Genomic DNA, 15381 nt, shown 5'->3' with positions numbered 1-15381 from the left:
ATTTGTAAGCATATGACTAAAAATACACCCTTTTGAAATAATATGAAACTGTCTAGTATGCCCCTTGGATCAGGGTGGGAGGCAGTACCACATAATGGGAAGGGCACAGGATTTATAGGCACTTGCATGGTAAAAGTCTAGGTAGCAGTAGGAGGGGTTGGCAGTCATAGTGATGCTAGTGTAGGCTAAAACCTTAGGTTGTTCATGTGGCCTGCCAGGCCTCTTAAGGTGTGCGTGCTTCTTCTCCAGGTGCAGCTCCCCTGCCCCTTGACCTTCCAGCCCTGTGCTGGCAGCACTAGCATGCCCATGCCATGTTTCTTATTCTGCACCTGTGCACACACTGTTTGCCTTCTTAGCCTGGATGTCCTTCCCAGCTTTGCCTGTTCGTGTGATTTCTCTGATACTTTCTCATATTCTTTTCTGTGTAAATGAGTGACTTGCTTCCTCTCCTTGCTGCCTTTGTACTGTTGTACTGATGCTGCTGCCGTTGTACCGTTGAGATACTTCTTTTGTTGTGTTTATGCTGAATAGTAAGTTATTTGTCCACTTGTCTTCTCTATAATGAGCTGCTTCAGGGCAGTTGATTTTTATGTTGTGCTTTCCATGATGCCCAGCACATAGTAGGTGCTCAAGAATGTTTGTGGAATTCAATTGGTTTGGGACCTAAGACCTCTGAAAATTCTCTTTTTTTTTTTTTTTTTTTTTTTTGAGACGGAGTTTCCCTCTTGTTGCCCAGGCTGGAGTGCAACAATGGCGTGATCTCAGCTCACTGCAACGCCTGCCTCCGAGGTTCAAGCGATTCTCCTGCCTCAGCCTCCTGGGTAGCTGGGATTACAGGTGTGCACCACCATGTCCGGCTAATTTTGTATTTTTAGTAGAGATGGGGTTTTGCCGTGTTGGCCAGGCTGGTCTCGAACTCCCAACTGCAGGTGATCTGCCCACCTCGGCCTCCCAAAGTGCTGGGATTACAGTCGTGAGCCACAGCACCCGGCCCCGAAAATTCTTTTAAACTTATGCAATAAATTTAATGACCTAAAGTGCAATAAAATATATTAAAAAAAAAAAAATAAATTTAGTGACCTAAAGCATATGATCACTGACAACAGCAGATGAGTTTGAGCTAAGAGCTGCTGAAGCCCTGGCATTACAGTGCAGTAAATAGCTGCGTGTATTGTGATCCCAGTTGTCAGAGAAGAGTATGTTAGGGGAGCATGCTGGATGAAATGTCTGCTAGGCTATTGGTCCATGTCCATTCACCTAGTATAGGTAGGGTTTTTATGTCACTCTCACTAGCTTTGGAAAGCCACAGTACTCTTGTTAATTTTCATGATCACAGAGTTGTGGCTATGGAGAGGAATGTCTTTGTTCTTAGAAGATGTATATGGAAGCATTTAGGGATGAAATGTTGTGCCTAACTTAGTTTAATATGGTTTAACAAAACAATTTATGTAGATATGTAAAGCAAACATGGCAGAATAGTCACAATGTGTCAGGTATTTATTGAACTATTCTTTTGATTTTTTTCTGTTTAAAATTTTTCATAATAAAAAAATTTGTCTTTATCACAATCTTGCCACCTCCTTAAAAAAACCACCTTAAGCAGTAGGGACCCCTAGAAAACTTTGTAGGCCCATTTTCAGTAGGAACCAGGGGTTCTTGATGAATTCAAAATTGCTCGCTACTGCACCCTCTACAAGAGGCATGGGGTATAAAAGTTAATATGAACAAGGATAAAAGGGCCCAATTCTGAATTTGGCTGGGTGCTATGGCTCATCCCTGTAATCTCAGCACTTTGGGAGGCTGAGGCGGATGAATCACTTGAGGCCAGGAGCTCGAGACCAGCCTGGCTAACATGGTAAAACCCTGAGTCTACCAAAAACACAGAAATTAGCTGGGCATGGTGGCACATGCCTATAATTCCAGCTGCTCAGGAGGCTGAGGCACAAGAATTGTTTGAGCTTAGGAGGCAGAGGTTGCAGTGAGCCAAGATCGTGCCGCTGTACTCTAGCCTGGGTGCAGAGCAAGACCCTGTCTCCAAAAAAAAGAAAAAAAAATTCTGAATTTGATGTCAGTCAGTCTTTATCTGCTTTTTGCTTTTAGCCTTTCCACTCTTTATTTCTGGATGCTCCCTGCATCTTAGGTCCTTGAGGCTGCTTTTATTCACATCAGTCACTTCGTGTAACCTGTCCTGCCTTATTTCTGCCTCCTCAGATGAATAGTAGCTTCATTCCCAATTGGTGTCAATTTCTTAGAGAAAAATTGCTTTAAATCTGTATCTCTTATATCTGCCAACTTCAGTTTCCTTATTCCTTTCCTTACTTTTCTCATTAAAACAATTTTTTTCAGTGATTAAAAGCTGTGTGTGTAAGAGAGAAAGAGAGAGAGAGAAATCTAAGCATCATTTTAATCTCACCCCCTGGGCTTTTACTACAGTTAAAATCTTGGTGTGTGCCTTCCATTACACCTTTTCTTTTTTCTGTGTAACTAACGTGGGATCGTACTATGTGTATTTAGCAACTTGTGTTTTTTTCCACACTTGATCATCATCTGTCTCTTTGCATTGTCTCATTGTCATTTTCACTAGTCTATAATTGTTCAGAGACAAAGTTTGTCTGCTTGAACCAGAGGATCTTTCTCAGATTCAGCTCTGTCAGTAGACAGCGAGCCCTGAATTCCTCAGTTGTATGGAATGCACAGCATGAAATAACTGTGCTTTGTCTGTCTGGGCAGTCATCGCATCTTTCCTCCGGTGTGCCTTGGTAACAGAACTAATCTGCATGACGTTACAGGTGATCTTTTGTGTATTTTGTTTTTCATGTTATAGCTTGGACAGCTTTTAGCAGCTACATGCAAAGAACTTCCAGGCCCTAAAGAAAGTAGACGGACAGCCAAAGACCTTTGGGAAGTTGTTGTTCAAATTTGCAGTGTGTCCAGTCAGCACAAGCGAGGAAATGATGGCAGAGTTAGTTTAATAAAGCAGAGGGAATCTACGCTAGGTATCATGTATCGGTATGTATTGGTATGTTTCCGTCAGTTGCATTTGAGTTCTTATTGTTTATCCTATTTATTAACCTATTAAAGGTTGATTTCAAGAACATCAGCTTTTATTCTGTGTATCATAAAGATGGACAGTCTTAGGAGTTCTGTAGTATTCATCTGTGATGCACCTGTGTGCCATGGCCACCTTTGGAAATGTCTTCTGTTTATATGTCATTTTAAGAAATCATTTAATCAACTGGAATTCAAAACCAGCAGTGTTTCAGGTTGAATAGTATTAAAGACTTTACATGTAATGAAAACAGGGAAGAAATGTTATTAGGTTGCTATAACAGTAGACTATTACATTCTTTTTCATACTTGCAGAATCGGAGCATTAAGAATATACCTTCACCTGTAATTTCTTTCTTGATTTCTATTATTAAATGTGTATTCAAAAATTTTTGTTTTGTAGGAGTGAACTGCTTTCTTTTATCAAAAAATTACGAGTAAGTTTTATTAAAAATTGCTCTAATTACCGTTGCTGATTTTTGTAGAATATGACTAAAAAATACTGGTTACTTCAAAAACTGAATGAATTATTATTTTTTTTAGTTTATTTATTTTTTTTTAAGAGATGGGGTTTTTCTGTCACCCAAGCTGGAGTGCTGAGGTGTTTCACACCATCTTCTAACTCTTGAGCTTAAGCAATCCTCCCGCCTCAGCTTTCTGAGTAGCTGGGATTGCAGGCACATGTCACCATGCCCAGCTAATTTTTTGTAGGGATGAGGTCTCCGCTTTTTGCTCAGGCTAGTTTCCAGCTCCTGGCCTCCAGTGATCCTTCCTTTTTGGCCCCTCAAAATGCTGGGATTACAGGTGTTAGCCACCTTGCCTGGCCTCTAGATAAATTATTATTATTTTTTTTTTTGAGACGGAGTTTCACTCTTGCTACCCAGGCTGGAGTGCAATGGCGCGATCTCGGCTCACCGCAACCTCCGCCTCCTGGGTTCAGGCAATTCTCCTGCCTCAACCTCCTGAGTAGCTGGGATTACAGGCACACACCACCATGCCCAGCTAATGTTTTTTGTATTTTTAGTAGAGACGGGGTTTCACCGTGTTGACCAGGATGGTCTCGATCTCTTGACCTCGAGATCCACCCGCCTCGGCCTCCCAAAGTGCCGGGATTACAGGCGTGAGCCACCGCGCCCGGCCTCTAGATAAATTATTAAGGTGACCTGTTAATGTGCTTTTCTTGAGTGATCATTATTGGTGGGTGGGATAATCTGATTGGAAAGTTTGTTTTGCATTTACCATGTTTTAGTGAACAGAGCAGGCATTTCTTTGAATTTTAAGGAAGTCTTCATAGTAGGGGCTAGATGTGTGAAGCTTGGCTTTAATTTTTGCTTAGTAGGATCAATGTCATATTTATTTGCTGGACATAACTTAGGTTTCATCCTTTGAACATTATTTTAAGGAATAAAAAGTCACTTAAGAGTCATGTGAGGAGTTGAGCTTGGAGATAGCACCATAAAACAACATTTAAATATGCTAATTTTATGTAAATTACATGCTGTGATTTCCCCACCCCATGCAATTAAAAATAAAGTTGACTTTTAGTTTGCTCTAAAGCAGATGTTAAATTTAGAAAAGACAGGAGTCTTTTAAAATGCTTGATGTCTGTGAGGTTGACAGGAGAAATATTAAATAAATACGCACACTATTTAAGGATACTGTGTATTCTTTCTCATAGGAACCACTGGTTTTGACTATTATTTTATCACTCTTTGTGAAACTTCACAATGTTCGGGTAAGTATTTCATAATTTCATTTTAAAATATTGGAAAGAAATTTCGTAAATCATACCTTTTTTCTTTTTTTTTTTTAAAAGGAGGACATTGTGAATGATATTACAGCTGAACACATTTCTATTTGGCCATCTTCCATTCCCAAGTAAGTAGTGGCATGGCTTATATTTTATTGAATGAGTTATGTATTTGGAAACCATTCTGACTAGTATAGATACCCTTAGATAATTTTATTAAAGGGCCAGAAATCTAAGATTCTACAGTCTTTGTGTTTCTCTATTATGATAATTATCTTCCTATAAATTGTGGATAAGGCATAGCTTTTTTTTTTTGAGACTGAGTGTCACTGTTGCCCAGGCTGGAATGCAGTGGTGCAAGCTCCGCAACCTCCGCCTCCCAGGTTCAAGCAGTTCTCGTGCCTCAGCCTCCCAAACAGCTGGGATTTCACATGCCCGCCACCACACCTGGCTGATTTTTGTATTTTTAGTAGAGACATGGTTTTGCCATGTTGGCCAGACTGGTCTTGAACTCCTGACCCCAAGCGATCCACTTCCCTCAGCCTCCCAAAGTGCTGAGATTACAGGCAGGAGCCACCACACCTGGCCCAGCATAACTGTTAAGTAGCAGTTCAGATTTATCAGCCTCAGAACAGAAGATCTAAGCGGTCCTGATTAGTTGTCAGTAGAATTGGAAAATTGGGGCCAATGAAAGAATGACTTTCTATCAGGTTTCCAGCATCTTATCTCTTTTACAGGTATCCGTTTGAAAGTGATTTGTTTTTTCATAATTTTTTGTATGTCTCATCTAATGCTGTAATTATCAAAGGCCCCCAATCTCTTTTAACTTCTTTAGTTACTTTGAGAAATACTCCCTTTGGCATACATTATCTGAGAATCACAGTAAGATGATGGGGACTTTTTTTAGGGGAGGAAAAAGTCTTCATTTACTTGAAGACATCATTTTCATTTTTCTTTTCCCACATGTAGCAACTTCTCATGTAGGGGAATCCACTTGTTTCCTCACAAATGTTTTTCTCCCCTGCCCTCCCTCTCAGTCTTTTTACTTTGTGCTTGTCCAAGCCTTCTGCGGCATCTTTGAAGAAGAAAAGATTTTGGTGGGTAGGTGAGCCGATAATAGAATAACAGTAAAGAATGTGCTTCCATCTCAGTCTTAGAGATTGGAAAAACTCTCTGTCTCATCCAGGGATTTGGAGGGTCAGAGCAGGTGAGTGCCCCTGCCCTTCACTTAACTGAGTCTTATTTCCCAAGGGAGCGCCATGCTGCGTGAACCATGCATGTGTGCTCCATAGCATTTGAACTGCAGAGTCCACATGTTTCTGATTTTTATATAAAATCTGTTGTTAGATAGCAATCAAAGAATCAGGTAGAGACGGTTTTTTTTTTTTTTTTTTTTTTTTCTTTTGAGCTATAGTCTTGCTGTGTCGCCCAGGCTGGAGTGCAGTAGCAAGATCTCAGCTCACTGCAACGTCCATTTGCCAGGTTCAAGCAATTCTTATGCCTCAGCCTCCTAAGTAACTGGGATTACAGTTGTGCACCACCATGTCCAGCTATTAATTTGTATTTTTAGTAGAGGTGGGGTTTCACCATGTTGGCCAGGCTGGTCTTGAACTCCTGGCCTCAAGAGATCCTCCCACCTTGGCTTCCCAGAACTCTGAGATTATAGGCATTAGCCGCTGTACCTGCCAGTTTTGTAGTTTTAATTGTTGGTATCAGTGGTTGTGCTTTTTGTTTGTTTTGTTTGAGACAGTCTCACTCTGTCACCCAAGCTGGAGTGCAGTGGCATGATCTGGGCTTACTGTGACCTCCACTTCCCAGGTTTGAGCAACTCTCCAGCCTCAGCCTCCTGAGTAGCTGGGACTACAGGCATGCGCCACCACACCTGGCTAATTTTTATATTTTTAGTAGAGACGGGGTTTCACTATGTTGGCCAGGCTAGTCTCGAATTCCTGAGTCAAGTGATTCGACACTGCCTTGGCTTTCCAAAGTGCTGGGATTGCAGGTATGAACCACTGTGCCCCACCCAGTGGTTGTTTTTTAGCCTCTGTAGTATTACCTCTGTGGCCTAAGTTTAGACTGCAATGATTGTTTTCCAATGTGTTTATAAATGAAGCAAAAGAATAGTTTATCCTAGGGGCTCTGGGCCAGGCTCACGGGGTTGGAGCCCCAGCCTTTCTGCTTAGAGGATATGACTTTCAGTAAGTTGCTTTTAGTGCCAGGTTTCTCATCTCTAAAATAGTACCTGCCTCAGAATTTTGGGGATGAAATAGTATGTTTCCTAAGCTACACATTTAGAATAAAGCCTGGTACATAATAGGCTTAACTATTATCATCATGATGAAAATACTTTTATGTAAATTGACCCAAAGAAAAGAAAATATGACAATGTTTGACCAGAGAAAGTATTTCTCCTGAGTGGGCATCTATGGATTTCAAGAATAGTGGGAATGGCACTGGATTGAAGATTACCTTTTTAAAACCAACTATTTGATGTATAGAATTCTTAGACTTATAACATTTGTAAATGTTACAAATGCACAGTGGTGAGTTATGGTAAACTCTAACCCCTCAGGGCAGCAGAAGTGCCTTGTCTAAATTTACTTTGTAAATGATAGAACCATGTGTTGGAATCCACTGTCTATAGTCTCTGCCCCTGTGCTTTACTGCTTGTAGGAAGCAGGAGCAGCCAGCAGTTTCTTGGGTGCCAGCCTGGCTTTTCTCCTCATAGTTCCACCTTCTGAGTCTGTACCTCAAGGTGTCCACATTTAGCTAGGCTCACAGTACCTTTTTCTTGATTCTCGGGGGCTGCCCAATGCACTCACATGATATACTTGTCTGGTCCCTCACCCTATTAAAGCCTCTGAAACATCTCCTCCAGGGGAGTCAGCAACTCTTACAAGAAGCCTTAAGGTGGATGTAAAGCCACGTGGCAGCATTGTCAGTGTCTGAGTTGTTGATTTTTTTGTGGCTTCTCGTAGATGACAGAACTTAAAAATTATTTGCGGGCTAGGTGCACTTTGGAAGGCTGAGGTGGTCAGATTACCTGAGGTCAGAAGTTTGAGACCAGGAGGCCAACATGGTGAAACCCTGTCTCTACTGGAAAAAAAAAAAAAAAGCTGGGTGCGGTGTGGTGGCAGGCACCTATAATCCCATCCCAGTTCCTTGGGAGGCCAAGGCAGGAGAATCTGTTGAACCCGGGAGGCAGAGCTTGCAGTGAGCTGAGATCTGCCACTCCAGCCAGGGTGATAGAGCAAGACTCTGTCTTTAAAAAAAAAAAAAAAAAAAAAATCATTTTGGGGAAATTTTAGGAGTCTTTTTTTCTTTTGTTGCCTATAAATTTTGCTAAAAACAGAGGTAACAGTTTTATCTTACTTTTATATGCTTTAAACATTTGTAAAAGATGCAAATTCACTTTCTTGGTGCAGTCTTGTCTACCTTTGACATTTTGAGGAAAACAGAACAAAAATCAGATTGTTTTCAACCCCTTATAAAATGTTAGCTCATCACACTTTCTTAGACTTAGTTGGTTGATAGTTCTTATAATAGATTTACTCCTAGCATTTAGCATTATATTTATGTTCACCTAAATTTTGGCTGAATCTTTTTAATAAATACATGCTTGGAATTTAAAGTTGACTTTTAAAATATAGATTAATGTTATATGTCTTTCCTTTAGCCTCCAGTCTGTGGACTTTGAAGCTGTGGCAATCACAGTGAAAGAACTAGTTCGATATACACTCAGTATAAATCCAAATAACCATTCCTGGTTAATTATCCAGGCAGATATTTATTTTGGTAAGTGAGATGTTTGGTTGCTTTATGTTTTGTTTTTATAGCACTGTTTGAAGTGAAAGTAAATATATGACATATTTTATTACACTACACTGCACTATTATTACTATTAAGTTTTCTTGAGATTTACTTGTCTTTAGTAAAATTAAAGCAGTGAAAGTATTTATGCTTTTTTTAGTGTAGAATCTTTGGTCCAGATGCTTTTAATTTTCTGTTGACTACGTTTTTTCTTCTTTTAAAAAATAGTGAATTTTAAAGATCTAATCGGTAAAACATCTTTAAGGAGAATGAGGTTTTCATTGCAAAATTGCTGGTTAGAGATTCTAAAATCTCTCCAGGTACACTTGATCATTATTTGTATTCTTGGAGATACAGCTTAACTCTCCCCGTCACCCCCTGCTGGGTTATATGTGATCGTGTTTTCCCACTTGATATAAAATTTTCGATGCTTTTGTTGCTCTGTAGAGCAAATGAAATTTCTGACTAGCATTATTTTAGAATCTGTGTTTTAGGAGTTGGTTTTTGATTTTTAAATTTTTTTCCTCTCATGCTTGTTAAGAGTTGAATTTTTTAAAGCCAAAGTTCAAGATGTGAAGATAAAAGGGATAGTGTGCTGAACACCCATATGTCCACCACCCAGCTACTAATTAAATCATTAGCTCATGGCCAGGCATGTTTCATGTGTCCCCTTTCTCACACCATTCCTCTCTTCTCTGGATTATTTTGAAACAAATACCGATTTTAATGCTCATTTCCACCCCAGCCCCCAAAAGAAGCTATCAAATTCTTGATATCTGTCAAATTCAAGACACCAACTTGATAGCTATCAAGTTCTTGATATATTTACTCTGTACTACTTTATAAAATTAGGATTTGTTTCTAGTTTGGACATTTAGGAAATAAAATCTCTAAATACTAAATTCTGTACTAGGACATTTGACAAGAAATCTGAACTAAAGTTTTATTTCTAGATCTATGGTTTCAGTCTGCTTTTGTTAACTCATGAAGTTATACCTGACTCTTCACAAAGGAAGCCCTGTTTTTCAGCTGTTACCTCTAATGCTTTATGTCTGTTTTTCTGCTTCAGCAACAAATCAGTATTCAGCAGCTCTTCACTATTACCTCCAGGCAGGAGCTGTGTGTTCTGACTTCTTTAATAAGGCTGTGCCCCCTGATGTTTATACAGACCAGGTAAATTGTTTTCATGGGCTGGCTGGCTTCTTGCCTACCTTTATATGTTCTTCCTGCGTCCCATTTTGGCTGAAGTTACGCATTTCCATGTGATGTGATGGTAAATCCCAGGTTCATGGCTCTAGACCAGATTGCTCTCCATGTTTTCATTGTCCCAGTTTCTAGCACCTATTGCTGTTTTGCTTTCCCCAAACACCACAAATTCAACCTGTCCAAACCCTGATTTGTGTCTTACTTTACCATAAAGTAATAAACTCCTAATACACTGCTAATAAATTCACCTGCCCTTTCAAAAACAAAAAAACTGCAAAATACCAAACATTTTTGTTTAAACATTTGAGTTGTTCAAGCCCAAACCCTGACCATCGTTTTTGGCTTTTGTCTTTACTGACCTTCCTGCCACCATCCAGTTAGCTCTCAAATCACATGGATTCTATCTCCTAAATCCCTATTTTTTCCCCTAATTTATTTGGTATATATTTAAGATGTACAGAATAATGTTTTAATATACATGTACACAGTGAAATGATTACTACAGTCAAAAAAATACCCATTGCCTTTCTTAGTTACCTGTTTTTTGTGATAAGAGCACCTAAAATCTACTCTCAGCAAATGTTTAATATACAGTACAGTATAATGAATTCTAGTCCTCATACTGTATATCAGCTTGCTAGACTTATTCTAATTGCAAATGTGTGCCTTTTGATCTGCTTCTCCCCATTTCCTCCCCATTCTTGTACCTGGTATCAGGTTTTATCCATTTTTTAAATATGCATTGCTGTTTCCTCTGATTTAGGCTACCAGTATCATAACTTAACAAAAGATAGTTTTAAAATACTTAACAATGGCTTTCGAAATAAGATTTAACATTTATTACATTTTTAAAGTTTATTTTTTATAGCACTTTTAGGTTCACAGCAAAATTGAATAAGTGGTACAGAGTTCCCATACACCTCCTGTTCCTTCACGTCCAGCTTCTCTCTATGTTGACACTCCATACCAGAGTGACACATTTGTTATAATCCGTGTTAGCTGGTTTTTGAAAATAATGAGAATTTTGCTTTTGTAGGTGATAAAACGAATGATAAAATGTTGTTCTTTGCTGAATTGCCACACACAGGTTAGTTTATATTATTATGAAGTTGTTTTATTTTCATGTATGTTAGAGTTTATAATAAATGTAAAGCATTGAACTGGAAATTAGCTTTTATTTTCCATATCAAAATCACTTAAGGTTTGTAAGAGTTTGGCATATTCTTTAAATTTTTAAAAATGGTTTATAGAATGTCAACTAAAATGAAAGTAAGAATTAAAAACATTGACCTTTAAACTTCCTAAGTGGGGGAAAAAGCATCAAGTTTTTAAAGATACTCTAGATTAGAAATGTGCGTTAGTCATTAGGGAAATGCAAATGAAAACCATGAGGTACCACTTCCTACCCGCTGGGATGGCTGTAATCTAAAGACATCTAATAAGTTGTTGAGGCTGTTGGGAAATTGGCACCCTCATATGTTGCTGGTAGAAATGTAAAATGGTATAGCATCAAAATGGTGTAGCCTCAGGAAGACAGTTTCCCAGTCCTTCAAAAAGCTAACCCTAAGAATTACTGTATGACCCAGCAGTTCCACTCCTAGGTGTATACCCAAGAAAACTAAAAACATAGGTCCAGAAAAAAAGTTGTACACAAGTGTTCATAGCAGTTTTATTCATAATGGCCAAAAAGTAGAAACAACCCTAATGTCCATCAAATGATCAATGACTAAACACAATGTGGCATATCCATTCAATGAAATGTTATTCAGCCATAAAAAAGAATGAATTACTGTGACATGCTATAGTATGGCTGAACCTTGAAAGATTATGCTAAGTGAAAGAAGCTAGACACAAAGGGCTGCACAGTCTTTGATTCCATTCATATGAAATGTTCAGAGTAGGCAAATCTATGGAGACAAAGTAAATTAGTGGTTATCAGAGACTTGAGGTGAGAGGGAATGGAGAGTGACTGCTCATGAACTTTTTTGGGGGAAGTAATGAAAATGTTTTCAAATCACATAGTGGTGATGGTTGTACAACTTGGTGAATATACTAAAAATCACCAGATTGGGTATTTTGAGAAGGTAACTTTTATGGTTTGTGAATTAAATCAATAAAAACTAGTTTTTAGAGGTGGACATTATGACCTGCGTGAAATAGACATTTTCTGCGTTAAGCAGACTGGCAGCCTAAATTTTGCCAAAACAAGCTTCTGTACTTGCCAGCTGTGAAAGGTTTAATTGGACGCTCTGTATGTCCTTGAATGTCATGACACTTTTGCTTGGCAGTTTTCCACCCCTTCAATTCAGTTTTCTGAACTGGCTTTTTGCCAGCTTCTCATTGAAACAAAGCTCTAAAAATTTGTGGTTTAGGTCACTGATGAAGAAAATATTGGTCAGACAGACACGTGTACAAAGGTTTTTGAAATTAAAATTGGATGGAATCCATAAATATGAGCTGATTCAATGTGATCCATAAGGCTTCTTAAAGATTATATTCTTATAAGAAGATTACCCTCTAAAACCAAACTGTCATGACTTGAAGCCATTTTCAAATCTTTGTTGATGTAGGTGGCAATTTTATGTCAGTTCCTCAGAGAGATTGACTACAAAACAGCGTTTAAATCTCTGCAAGAACAAAACAGGTATGAATACTTTTTTTTAAAAAAATAATAAGGTCAACATTTTTCTGCTTAAGAAGTAACTGAATTCTGTCTTTCAGTCATGACGCTATGGATTCCTACTATGACTACATATGGGATGTTACCATTTTAGAATACTTGACTTGTATCCTTTCATCAGTATGTGATGTTAGAATGATCCATTTTTGTAAATTAAAGGAGTATTTAATATTGTATGTTCTCCAAATAACTGAAAATGAGTTATGATTCTCATATTTAATACTATCAGATTTTTCTTAACTGATTCATTAGATCTTCATCATAAAAGAGGAGAAACAGATAAAAGACAAATTGCAGTAAGTTACCTTATGCCTTTCTTCAGTGATATACATAGTTTCCAGAATATTAAACAATTGTTAAGATGTGAACAAGATAGTGTGCCTAGTTACTGCCAGAATTTGATTATCAGTGTTTACTTTATAAAAGATCCTTTGATAATTTTAGCTGTTCCATCTCATTATACATTATTTTAAAATGTTAAATCATGTCATTTCTCGGCTCCAAACCTTCCAATGGCTTCTTATCTCACACACAGTTAAAAGTCTTACAATATACAATTTGACCTCTAGCTTACCCACCTAACTTTCCTCCTTGCTAATTTCTGCTACACCAATACCCCTACTGTTGTTTGAACAAGCCAAGAACATTGACCGCCTACGAAGGGCCTTTGAAATTTTCTTTTCCAAGAACACCCAACTTCCCTCAGATCTCTTCTCAATTAATCATCCTTTCCTGATCATCTTATAAAGTAATAATTTCTGCTTCCATTTTCCCTTCAGCACTCTTATTTCTTTTTACATTTTTCTCTGGGACATTTATCAATATCTGACATACTGTGTATTTACTTATTAGCTATTTCCCCATGAGGGTAAGGACTTGTTTTGTCATAGTTGGTACCTAGAATGGTGCTTGGAACATATTAGGTGCTCTGGAATCACTGATTAGATGCTTTGTTTTTTTGGAGACAGAGTCTTGCTCTGTCACCAGGCACCAGGCTGGAGTGCAGTGGCACGATCTCAGCTCACTGCAACCTCTGCCTCCCGGGTTCAGGCAATTCTGCTGCCTCAGTCTCCCAGGTAGCTAGGACTACAGGTGCACGCCACTACGCCCAGCTATTTTTTTTTTTATTTTTAGTAGAGATGGGTTTCACCATGTTGGCCAAGATGGTCTCGATCTCTTGACCTCGTGGGCCACTGCGCCCGGCCTAGATGAATTCTTTATCTAAATTTGATGGGCCAAAACATTTTAAATTGTATGGCCATATTTACTTGTCTAACATTTACTGCAGCAGTATCACCACAGGTATTTTCTTTGCTCTTTCACTTATATTAATAAATGCTCTTTATTAAGTCTTTTAAACTTTGTACTTGGACTAAAATGTATCCCCATTGTTTAGAAGAAACAAATAATAACAGCACTTAAAAGGGAAAAAAACACGAATGCCAGTTCCACTTGATTGGAGGCTATTCATTCTCCCTTTTCTAATTTACCCGGGGCTGGAAGGTCAATATTGAAAAATTTTCCTAGCTCCTCTTTGCTATTTCCAGACCACTTCTACTTGCATCATTTTTGAGACCCTTATTCTTTGAAGCATATACCTTCCTTACTAGCTCATGTAAGCATCTGGTGGTTCTCCTACATGTGTCGAAAGATGCGATGAATTTACCTGTCACCCAGAGCTTTACAAGTCCTTGCCAGCCTCAGCTCTGTGGAGTGTCATCTTTACTCTGTACCAGCCACTCACACCCAAAGCCATGTCTTATTGTTAGGCACAACTGTTCTATGTATGATCTTAGACTGCAACCCCTCTCTCTGCCCATAACCTATCCTCCTCTTACTTCCTGGCTCTCAAGGCCTTCACGCTCTGAGATGTTCAGGTTTGTGACTTTGTTCCCCCAGTCATTCCATCTTCTCTTCTCTACTCGAGTACGGCACATACCATTCTGCACACTGAGAGATAGTGATGAGTTGGCCCAAAGTGGACCCTGGAATCCAATTTTTAAGTTTCCCAGGTAGTGTGATGATAAACCAGGTTTGGGAACCCCTGCAATGATAGAACTACCCTTGATTTTACTTTATCCTTCACCTCACCTGGGAAGGCCCTAGCCCTGCATAAGTTCAGTAATTTATGTGTTTTATTTTCTTGGGTCACAGACTATTGGAAAAAGTCCTACAACTAGGCCAGCAGTACATACTGGTGCCATTGCCAAACCAGTCTCCAACCTTAGTTGGCCCCTCAGCTTTTTTGTTTTACCTGCCACTAGTCGGTGGTCCACGTTCTCTTTGGGGACTCTTGGACTTTCCCATTAAGCCCCTGTCCTCTCTACCTTTTCTATTCTCAGTAACTTTACCTCTTCTGTGCTTGGGATACACCAGTGAAGACTGACCAGGCCCTGTCCTCATGGATGTTACAGACGTAGGAATGGTGACCTTAAGAGAGCTGGCTTCAGATTCCTATTTCATTCTCTGCTTTGTGCCTTTAAATAATCTACAGCTATACTCATTGTTAAGCCCACTATGCAGCCAGAAAAAGAGGTTGATGAAGGCAAATTTTTTTTTTTTTTTTTTTTTTTTTTTGAGACAGAGTTTCACTCATGTTACCCAGGCTGGAGTGCAATGGTGCAATCTCGGCTCACCGCAACCTCCGCCTCCTGGGTTCAGGCAATTCTCCTGCTTCAACCTCCTGAGTAGCTGGGATTACAGGCACGCACCTCCATGCCCAGCTAATTTTTTGTATTTTTAGTAGAGACGGGGTTTCACCATGTTGACCAGTATGGTCTCGATCTCTTGACCTCGAGATCCACCCGCCTCAGCCTCCCAAAGTGCTGGGGTTACAGGCTTGAGCCACCACACCCGGCTGAAGGCAAATTTTTATGCTTTGAATTCT

At 39.2% G+C, this 15381-nt stretch overlaps 1 protein-coding gene across 1 annotated transcript in view; it reads left to right on the top strand.

Annotated features, from left to right (window-relative positions):
• INTS8 (integrator complex subunit 8) overlaps positions 1–15381 on the top strand; it is a 59123-nt gene that overhangs the window by 41472 nt on the left and 2270 nt on the right. The window contains exons 17-26 of the mRNA XM_032248798.1: positions 2825–3009; positions 3452–3485; positions 4727–4783; positions 4865–4926; positions 8475–8593; positions 9678–9781; positions 10851–10901; positions 12385–12458; positions 12536–12600; positions 12747–12790. Coding sequence (XP_032104689.1) covers positions 2825–3009; positions 3452–3485; positions 4727–4783; positions 4865–4926; positions 8475–8593; positions 9678–9781; positions 10851–10901; positions 12385–12458; positions 12536–12600; positions 12747–12790 — 795 coding nt within the window. The remainder of the gene's footprint in view (positions 1–2824; positions 3010–3451; positions 3486–4726; positions 4784–4864; positions 4927–8474; positions 8594–9677; positions 9782–10850; positions 10902–12384; positions 12459–12535; positions 12601–12746; positions 12791–15381) is intronic.

This window comes from Sapajus apella, unplaced genomic scaffold, assembly GCF_009761245.1.
Source record: "Sapajus apella isolate SASKATOON/1434 unplaced genomic scaffold, GSC_monkey_1.0 scaffold3, whole genome shotgun sequence".
In the NCBI taxonomy this organism is placed as follows: Eukaryota; Metazoa; Chordata; class Mammalia; order Primates; family Cebidae; genus Sapajus; species Sapajus apella.
Note: the sequence above shows the minus strand (reverse complement) of the source record. Positions and strands in the feature narration are given on the sequence as shown.